This window comes from Atta colombica, unplaced genomic scaffold (genome assembly GCF_001594045.1).
Source record: "Atta colombica isolate Treedump-2 unplaced genomic scaffold, Acol1.0 scaffold46, whole genome shotgun sequence".
Classification (NCBI taxonomy): Eukaryota; Metazoa; Arthropoda; class Insecta; order Hymenoptera; family Formicidae; genus Atta; species Atta colombica.
The window spans coordinates 149,389-160,819 of NW_017259535.1; the positions used below are offsets into that span (position 1 = coordinate 149,389).

Below are 11,431 nucleotides of genomic sequence, written 5' to 3' on the forward strand. Positions count from 1 at the left end.
TAATAAAGTATTTAAATGATATATAAATCAAATTAGCTCAAATAAATAAGAGAAGATATTTTTTTATTAAGTTAAATTATTAATAAAAATTACGATAAGATAATATTCTATTTTTTAATTAAAATATAGTAAATATTTTAATAAAAGATTACATATCGCAATTTAGAGAAATCTATGTGAGTCCAATAAATACTGCAAGATTTTAAGTTTGTCCCTATTAATATGCTCTTTATTGAAGTTGAGAATGTTGTGTTATAAAGTACATACATATATTGAAATTGTAAGTATAATTAAAATAATGATTTATACAATATTAACTTAAACAATTAGCTTACATCTATTATCTGTTTTAATAATTATCTATATGTTAAAATGAGAAGGGAGAGTAAAATGCGGATAGACGCGCAAATTGGGAAAACACATTAATAGAGCCATTGCTCCTTAAAAGAGCATATTAATAGGGATAAAAATATTTCTTTTATGTATGTGTTTATCACAAACATAAAACATTTTTTTAATTAAAAAATATTATAAGAAAAAGAGAAATATTAAATTGAAAAACTAATATTAATTTTAAACAGGCAAAATTAAAGCTACAATATTTAACAATTAATTCAGTAGTAAACAAGTTGGCTTAAAGGCACATTAATAGAGATAATTACTCGTTATATCTCATTGAAATATTAAGTAATACAATTTTTAATTTTTCTTATGTTCAAATATTAACAAAATAAAACTCTAACAGTTGCTATTGTACGTTGATTCTACAACGATTCTTATAGATCTATTCAACAAAGTTGAAAGGAACTCGTGTGATGTTACGTAAAGTTAGCGATAATTATACGACTTATCCTTCTCATCATACCGATTGTGCACGTCTAAAAAATACACGAGGAATGTTGCGACTAATACGATGCAAGACATTGATCGTCTCGAAGTGCAGCGGTGACGTTTCCTGGCACCCTTTCATACTTGAAAAATTTCAAGATGATCGTATCTTCTCCTTATTTTCCCTTCTTACATGATCTTCCGTACGAAGTATATATCGAGAGATTGTATCGCGGATCGGATCACATAGAATTGCGTCGATTTAGCAGTTCGAGCAATAAATTAAGCGTTGTACGATGTTGCACAATGTAAAAACGAGTATCTATATATTTTAGTCAAGAGAGAGTTAAATGAGCAATAATTATCTGACCTAGAATCATTACGTATATGTATTTTTCGATAAAATGATTTCCAATTTTCGTTAACTTAATTGATGTTGTTTTATTTTTAATTAATCTTCTAAATATCATCTTAAAAAAGATAGAGCCAAAAAAATAACTCATATTTACATTTAAACCGATTAATTCTATATTTCTAAAATAAATTTAATTCTGAAAATAAGAAAAGGATATTCAGTTTCATTTTGATTTAAAACAAAAATTAATTTTAAATCAAAAATTAATTATATCCAACATTGTATCTATTTGATACAATCTGGACATGTCCAGCTATTAATGGAAAACAAAAATTACGAGCGTTGATAAAAATAATCATTAATCGCAATTACGCGATGCATGGAGGATTTGTTCGAGTATTCCTTCCTTTTCTTTAACTCGGTGAAAGTATTAAATACATTCAAGCTTTGTTAATTTATTTAAATTAACATAGTCTCTCTCTCTCTCTCTCTCTCTCTCTCTCTCTCTCTCTCTCTCTTTCTCGTGTGCTTCCCAGCGATTCGACTCGCCATTGTCGGTGAACCGTCGTTACTTATCAGCATGTAATTTCATTTCACAGATTTTTATAATATTAACGTCGGAATTAATAAGAGAGAAAGACATATTGAAATCCTATTCTTTTCGTTGCAATCGAAGGATATAAAATTTGAATCAGAGATTGACACTTTTAAATTAGCAAACAAAATAATGTAAAAGAAGAATCATGATAAAATACCCAACAAAAATGCAAATTACAATCTGCGAATACAATTTTACGTAATATAGTATCTTGTTTACTGCATGTTTTGAGGCATGTCTATCTTTATACGTGTCTATCTTATGCAAAACAATTTTTGCAATATACTACATCAATTACACGTTCACCATAATATATGTGTATGTAGCACGCGCGCGGTGTCTCACAACTGGAATTATCCAATTATCTGTGATTGAAACTGTATTTTTAAGATAATTGAAGAAATCGATTTTAAATATTATTATCCAACCTGCAACACCGAGAAAAATCAATATATACAATATAGAAATAAAACACAAAAATTATTAATATCAATTTTTCAAAAGTAAAAAACAAACAATTCTAAATCTAAATGTTCGAAAAGAATGATCGTTAAAATATGACACGATAAAAATGGAAGGTTTTAATATTAATATGTCTGATGTCTACAAAACAATTTTTGCTATACAAGTTTATGAAGAAAAACCTTCGGAATTAAAGTTTTATCGTGCTACAATACCCAAAAAGTTGACACTGCGAATAAACAGATTAATCTCACAGTTGAAAAGCGAAAACTATAAATGGAAAAAAACATAAGTGGTCAAAAATTGTTTCTTCTCTTTCGAGGAACCCCAATTTATAATAATTACTGATTTATATCATATTTTTATGTACGTGATTATGTGAACCACTCGAGAGTTCTATTAATAATTTGCATATCCTTACTTTTTATCGCAAGAGAGAAAATCCGCCAATCTGTTCTTTGCTATAAAAATACTAAGTAAATGCGCCCATCGTGTCAATACGATATATGATTAATCTCTGTTCGATATAAAACCAATACACAGTATATAACAAATAGAAAATGGTGCGAGATTCGCATCATTTTCCACTTGTTTGATCAACTGTTTGTACGGTGTGGATAATTAATATTGACAGAATTAATAAGATTGTCGAAACTGCATTTTCGCAATAATGAAAGGTGAAAAACAAAATCAGTGTCACACAGATTTGCTGATTTTACATTTGTAAAACTAAATTGAGATCAAGAGAGATTATATCAGAGATCTCTTCTGATATAATTAAATATGTAAAATTGTTTTCATTGGTATATAAATTAATTTTGTTATTGCGATTTAATTAATTACTTTTTGCACTTATTTTATCATAAATTGTAAAAGTTTGTCCTTAATGTATTCGATTAATCATTATGTACATATACATATATCTAGAGTTAAAAACATAACAAAAATTTTTATTTTTTAAATATTATATGAGAAAGAAAAATATGGTATGCAGAGACATCTAGTGCTTAAATAAAATTATGTGTAAGGCTGATAATACAGTCGATAATTGCTTGTAATTTCATGATTATCGATAACTGACATCACTTTTGCCAATTTTACAGCAATTTGATAGCGCAATTACATGGATTCAAACATTTAAATTTAAAAAATAGATGATTTTAAAAATATAGAGAAAAATGTTACAATAAAAAATAAGAGACACGAGTAAAAACGCATCAATTTCAAAGATTTTATTTTATTATAAAGTTTTTTTTTTCGTTATCTACAAATTTAAAGTAAAATATTGTACCTATACAGCATATCCATTATACAAATATTTAAATACGATACATATGTCTACAGTTGGTGCAGTTTGCAAAACATTCAGAGTGTATTTTTCAGTTCTAAATATTTGAAAAGAAAGATCATAATAAATATTTGAGAACAAATGCAAAGTTTTAATATCTTCTATATTAAAGTGATGTAACATACGTACTTTCGTGATATAATTTTCTGTACATCTATTAAAAAATTAATCAGAAACAAGCAATTAAAGAAATGTATTTTCCCTTAATATTAATAAATTTAATGTAAAAATAATTTTGTATTTAATTGTTTATAATTGTTTATAATTGATTATAATTTTGTCGAATATTTATCATTTGCATTAACTTACCATTTATTAAATAATAGACAAGAAAAAACAGTAAATTTCTTTTAGTCACGACTGCAGTAATTATCGAGTCTTTTACATCTAATATATATATAGGAACAATCATCATATACAATAATTACTAAATTTAATATTAATTAAAATATTTGTATATAGAAATACCGATATATCTAGTTTTATCATGTAGGAATGTCATCATTTACGTTCCACAACAATCGTATGTAAATTGAGGAACACACTAAATATTACAAATCGTAATTACAAGTTTATTTAACGCTATAATTACTACACACTTAGTACCACTTATTCGAGCCAACACTTATGTTTTCACTTGTATAGAGCAGAATTTCTATATAATAATACGATTATAAACTGCACATAAGTATGTAGTATCTAAACATTTTCTTATGCTTAGTCAAAAGAATTTTATATGTAATATAAATCATGAGTTAAGATAAATTTATGGACGACAATCCATTTATTTTACTAAGCCCATTTTCTTAGCTTCCACTTCATAAATTAGTAACCTCCACATTTTAACTACAAACACTTCCGCTTCTTCATCCAATACCTGAAACACGAAATATACATTTTGCAGTTTTTCTATAAAATGCAAAAGCAAAAAGTATTTCGCAGTATAATTACCATCTGTACATCGTCTAGTATTCCCTGAGGAGAACTGCCCGCCATTACTTTGCTACAAATAAAATCCACTAGAGTAGGTTCTGGTTCGCCAATATATTCAATAATCTTTTTATTGATCCAAGGTCTTATCCTCTTCTCCATCAATGTCTAAGTGCAAAATATGTAAAAACAGTGAAATTGGATTTTCAATCAAAATCACAGTAATATAAAGAAAGTATATACAATAAATTAACAATAAGATAGAATTGGAAATAAACAATTTATTAATAACAGCTTTAAAATAAAAAGAAAAGCTTACTTGTTTCAAAATTTATTTTTTTTTTTATAAAATATGAAGAACACTTACGTTATCAATGAGTGCCCAATCAAGTTGATAACCAAACAATGCATTCTTGTCGGTAGGTATTTTGTCTATAAGAGATTTTATGTGTTTTCGCTTTTCTTCTTGGCTTTTTGTATTTTCTTCTTTTACTGTCTTCGTGATTTCTTCCGTTTTCTTTTTCTTCTCGTCTCCGTAATCTGAAAAAAGATATATATCTCTAAATATCTCACAGCTTTCTTTAATAAATTTTAGAGCTTTAATAATAAGATTAAAACACTTACCTAAAGGTACGAGTTTACGCTTTTTTGCGTTATTAGTAGTATCATCATCGTCATCATTATTGAATACATCTTTAACATCAATGCGACCTTTCTTCCGCGTTTGATTCGTCTGTTGTGAATTCGTATTAACAGCGGTATTAGGACTAACCGGCGTTTTACCACCTATACTATGATCGCTAGCACGATTGCCTCCACTTCCCATAGCAAATGGAACAAAGTTACCTATATGAAGGAAGAATGTAGTTGGATATGGATAAAATTATATCATATATTATAATACTTTTTAATTATTAACTGTAATGATATACAATTAGATAAAATTATTTAAATATAAATGATATTTTTAAGAGTATCGCAAAATATTTTTTGTAAATTATTAAGTCTGATCGAGGTCATATTCGTATAAAAATTGCAAGAAGGTAATTTGTACGGATATTTGTAGATAGTCAAGAGACACTTACTACCACTTGTCTTTTCTGGTTCACTAACAAGAGACATACGTGAATCTTCATCTAATGACGGTGGAATGGACTGAACAGGTGTCGCAGCCGATTGATGTCCCGGTGATGGTCGTGCTTCTTTTAGACTTTCTCGATCTATATCTACTAATCCCTCTTGAATTTCATCACCATCGCGATGATGATTCTGATGATGTCTATGATGCCGACGATGATGATGATGATGTCGTGGAGGTGTCCTAGAGGGTGCTTCCGGTTGAGAAACATCATCAAATTGCACACCATCATCACTATCACTCTCTATTGGCTCGGTTTCTATTGGCGGCATTACTTCTTTATCTTTTTTCACTTTATCATCCTCTTCGTCAATTATAGTTATTACTGGTTTAGGTTTATACTGTTCTTCTCTTTCTGCTTTCAACTAACGAAAAAAGCAAAGCACAAAAGTAAATAAAAAATTAATTCTTTTATGTATTTTGTTGTAATTAGATAATTCAAGTTTATATAACACTAAGCAGCATAACCAAGTATAACATTTTTAATTATAACGTATAGAAAGTATTAATTATACAATTATTTATAAATGTATTTGATTATTATGAAATTAATTATACAATAGAATATTATAAAATAAGCTTTTCCTTAAAAAATAGATCATCCAATTCAATTAAGAAAAATTAAAATTTAAAAAAATTGCAAAATTTTAACTCATTGGAATTTTATATTCTTTTAATTTTAATTTATAAATTTATATATAGAATGTAACTTACCCTTTCAAATTCCGCGGCAGGATCCGGATTAGAAGCATCCGCATATAACTTATCGCGTAGACGCTGAAGCTCCTGACGTTCGGCACAACGATCCCGTGAGTCAGCTTCAGCCTCCAATGCTCGTTCTTCAAGTCGGCGAGATAATTCTTTACCTTTATAATACTTGGAATCATCACGATCATCGTCATAATCCTCGAGGAATTCCTTCAGACGTTTTGCTTCCCTCTCCTTAGCTTCACGTTTTGCACGACGCTTCTCAGCTTCTTTTTCATATTCCTTCTGTTTGCGTCGTTCGCGCGTCTCCCACGCCCTCAAACGTTCCTGGTATGCCGCTTCTTTTTCCCTAGCTCGCCTTTCATTTTTCTTCCTCTCTTTTGCCTCTTCCTCCTCCTCTCTCTCGCGCATAATCTCCCTTTCGGTCTTCCTCACCTCTTCGCGTTCCCGTTCTCTTTCTCTTTCTCGCTCTCGGTCTCTCTCTTTCTCTCTATCTCGTTCGCGTTCCCGCTCTCGTTCCCTTTCACGATCTCGATCCCGCTCTCGTTCTCGTTCTCGTTCCCGTTCCCTTTCTCGATCTCTCTCACGGTCTCTGTCTCGGTCCCGGTCTCGATCGTTTCTCAATCGATCTCTATCACGTTCTTTAGATCTGAAAAATTCAAAGTTTATAAAGTAAAGAAAAAATTATGTTCAGAAACAATAAAAAAAAAGTTATCAAAAACAAAATCACTGATGAATGTCCAGGGGTGGATGGGAACATAATACAGCATGACTCGCATAAATCTGTGCAATATAGTCAAACTGCGTCAACACGCATTTGCATTTGTAGATTCCTATTTGCAAAAATATTTGATTTAATATGTAAAATACGTTTTATATATCGCTCAATGGTACATCTATCCTATGCAAACGAGATGCAAACATTACTTCACCTAGATCTGGATCGACGTTTGTCCCTTCTACTGCTGCCAGTACTATCACTACGACCTTTATGAGACGTAGGACTACTGGGATCTCCATCTTGATCGTCCTTGTTGGAGGCATCATCGTCACGCTTATCGCGTCGTTCCTTTTCCCGTTTCTCGCGCTCTTCTTTCTCAACAGCTTCCTTCTTTCGCTTCACCTGGGCCTTCTCCTCTTCCTGCTTCTATAAAACACAAAAACGCGGGCACAGGTGAGACAAAAAAGATGAAACAAGTGCGTCGGTCTGTGATAATGATGGAACCAAGAAACTAGCAATCGTATCTTTCTTAAATGCAACAAAAAATATTATTATGTCAGCAAATAAAAATCTTTGACGTTATGAAAATTCGTTAGGAAAATAAGAACGCGTAGTAATTACTGAACAAAACTACAAATTAAAAATTTGAGAATATTATAATCTGTTAAATAAATTTTGCCGAAATATAGTATATGTTAATTGGTGAAGAAATGTTTCTGTTGCATTTTCAATAATTAACAGAAAGGACATATACATACACAGAAAAAAAAGAATCAAAATTTAAATCGCATAAATAGCTACGTTACGATTCATGTATAGAACGATCACTAGTTGTATAAGCCTTAATCATCTGACATAACGAATGTAGAGATGTTCATTTCAATATGGTATACTCACTCCACTGGAGTATGCTCGATTGGCAGCATCTTACGCGAGAAATCTCGTTTACATATCAATTACCTAAGTGCAGGTACAAATATTTGGATACAGGCATAAAAGTTATCTTAGACTTTAGCTTATAATTTAAGTACCTTAATGCTATTAACAGATGCATCGCAGAGGCCACCCAATGTACTTACAACATTGCAAATGTGCCTGTAAAATCGATAGTGTCTAAATCTAAGAGCTTGAAAGGGGTCTTGAGATTATTTCTTGATCAATATTCAATAATTATTAGAAAGTAATTATACCAATCGAAGGCGCAGTCATCACGAAGAAGGGTATCCCACCAAAACATCTTTTCACATTTGCCAAGAAACTGTCTCACACTGTCTGACAACATTTGATTTCCTCTGGTAATGGTTACGCATTATGGCAGCCGATGCAGCAAACTGTTGAATATCAAATGCACAATAGTTTGCCCACCGTTATCGTCCCGTGTTATAAACGCAACGTCTTAGAAATAAATTAGTATGATTCATCTTTATTCATTGTACTACTATCCAAAAATGGGTTACTGTTTGGAAACTCGATCCTGAATTATTATTACTAATTATTGCGCGATCATTAAAAGGAAATTAAAACGTTATCTGCTCGCAATGTAAATTCTCGAATATATTTAATTTATATATATATTTTTTATTTATATTTAAATAAAATATTTTCCAAAGAACTGTAATATTTATATTAGTAAAGTATTACTCGCTACACTGTTATAAAATTTTTATAATTTTTTTATAAATTTTTTTTTCTCTAATTTTCTTATTCTTCCTAATATATATAATTATAGAAATGATACCGCTGCAATATTAATATATTTACTATTACAATCATGGAATTTGAGAAAATGTAGTTCTTTTAATATTTTATCGTTGTAATCTTACTATTTTATATAGTTATCTAATCCAGCATGACACATGGAACGTAAACCATTTCATCCATACGGTAACCCATAATTTTAAATTCTAACAAGGGTAGAATAACACAGTGCATAAAAGTAAATGCACATTGTGAGGAGAAAATAGACTGCTGAAACATGAAATGTGGTCAAAAAGGTATTTCTCAGATGGGCAGTTCACTAGCAAAAATACTACAAGAACCGAATGCTTGTGTTGGCTCATGGTTGTGGAGTTTACTCACGGTGTGAAGTTGACTTGGTCAGTCAGTGTGGTGGTACCGGAGAATGGAGGAGCGCGCACCTAGGTACTACATGTCTGATCGAGACGCTGACAGAAGCTGTTTACACAAAATAAAGACAACAACTGAACAGTCGCCATTTGGTGATGGACAAAATCAGTTTCATTGTGTGTAGCGCACAGAGAAAGAGTCTCCCGGCCCTAACAAATAATCTATCCCAAAGATGTAAAAAATGTGTCAGCGCCAAAGTATTTTTTTCTCTAAAATGATAATACGTTCCAATCCTAAGCTGTGTGCGTGAAAGCAACCTAGACAACTGCTTACCTACGTTCGATATGCGAATACTAGACTGCTAGGCGTCAACGTAATATTTATTGTTATATAACCAATAATTGTTGCTATTTTTTAATTTGATATTTAATATAAAATTAGATATGAAATTAGATATAAAATTAGATATGAAAAAGTGTACAGAGACATTATATGCTTTATTAACATGATAGTGTGTATACATAGTGATTGATAAGAAACAAAAAATTGCAATATTTTCTTTATATTTAAAGATGTTGAAGAATGATCAGAATAACCTTCAAGAAAATGGTCTTGAAAATCTCGTATTAATTTAAACTTAACTCTTTAATTCTATTAAAAGAGATATCTAATCTAATAATTAAAAAAGAATATATTAATAATTCTAAACTAGTTAGACTAATAATTCTAAAAAATAAAGACTTCAATTTGATTTAATTTTAATCAAAACCTTTCAGAAAAAATATTTTTTACATAATTTTTTTACAAAGTCAGATTTTATCTAAACATTTTTATATTTTTGAAACTAAGGAAAAATATTTAGTTCAGTTTTCAGTGACCTATTTTGTAATATCTATTTCGATTTTCTAATATAATCGACTTTTTTTAAATAAATAAATAAATACATAAACATCTATATAATGTTTTGACACAAGCAGATTGATAATTCATAACAATCTGCAATATCTGATAAATTATTTTGATTTTTATATATATTTGTAATTAATGAAAGCAATATGTGTGCATAATTAGTGAAAGCAATAATAATAAACGAGAACAAAAATAAATGGTACACAAATATATACAAAGTTATATATCAAATAAAAATTATGCTTCACTATAACAAAAACAAAATTTAGTTACATATCAGAAAAAACTCATTATTTCAGTGCATCATTTTGAAACGTTAAAACATATTTTTGGTATTAATTGCTAGCAGTTTAGCATGACATATACAGAAGTAGATAAAGTTAGTTTAGTGCCAAATAAATCGTAATAGTATCTATCTCTAAACGTCAAAAATATAATAGTCACAATGTATCACAGATGTATATTTGCGACGAATCAAAACAGAATACCAATAGAAACAAACTGATCAGCTACATGTCGCCAGCTTGTCGCGGAGAGCTATGAGTCTCCTTCTTAATGTATTACGCATTCTTTTTTTTTTTCATGTTGTTTGGTTGTTTGGATTATACTCTGACTTACCGACGAGCCTGCAGTCGTCTGCGAAAATACGAGGGATGTGCTGTCATTGACTCCCTTCAGAGCCAATGAATGAGTGAAAGGGCGGTCCCCACACACAGCATTCCTAGGCGTGTGCGTTTGCTGTGTGCGACGCACGCTGCCTGTTATTATAATTATAGCAACGAGTCACGGCTCCAATTGTTCAGAGCTAATATAGCACACACGCACTTTATCACAAAATACTTAAAAGCTACGACTTTCGAGATACTCATAATCCTCTCTTGTATACATATATCCAAATACATTCTTTTATATTTTAAGTGTACACAGAGAGAGAAAGAGAGATAGATAGATAGATAGATAGAGAGAGAGAGAGAGAGAGAGAGAGAGAAGAAAGAGAGAGAAAGAGTCTAATTACCAGCGTCTGCGATAGAATGTGTATGCGATTGGACACTTTCAATATTCATATTGCAACAAGAGCTTATCAATTTGTGTCTCCCTATTTTATCGTATAAATTACACTAACATAAGCGTAATAATTCATGTCCAATCGCAACATATATATATATATATATAAAACATAGATACTAGTGACAATTTGTCAACATTAAAAGATGAGTTTTTTTTTCGTGTATAACAAATTCATAGATTTTGTTGTAGTGTTATTTATACGTGCGCGTGTGTGTGCGTGCGCGCGTGCGTGCGTGTGTGTATCTCTCTCTCTCTCTCTCTCTCTCTCTCTCTCTCTCTCTCTCTCTCTCTCTCTCTCT

At 30.5% G+C, this 11,431-nt stretch overlaps 1 protein-coding gene across 2 annotated transcripts in view; it reads right to left on the reverse strand.

Annotated features, from left to right (window-relative positions):
* Positions 1-4,375: 4,375 nt before the first annotated feature.
* The window catches only part of LOC108691426 (RNA-binding protein 25-like), a 10,802-nt gene continuing 3,746 nt past the window's right edge, over positions 4,376-11,431 (reverse strand). For both annotated transcript variants that reach the window (XM_018199181.1, XM_018199182.1), the window contains exons 6-12: positions 7,300-7,514; positions 6,374-7,016; positions 5,607-6,024; positions 5,146-5,367; positions 4,889-5,061; positions 4,543-4,689; positions 4,376-4,468 (exon numbers count right to left, since the gene is read on the reverse strand). In XM_018199181.1, coding sequence (XP_018054670.1) covers positions 4,376-4,468; positions 4,543-4,689; positions 4,889-5,061; positions 5,146-5,367; positions 5,607-6,024; positions 6,374-7,016; positions 7,300-7,514 — 1,911 coding nt within the window. The remainder of the gene's footprint in view (positions 4,469-4,542; positions 4,690-4,888; positions 5,062-5,145; positions 5,368-5,606; positions 6,025-6,373; positions 7,017-7,299; positions 7,515-11,431) is intronic.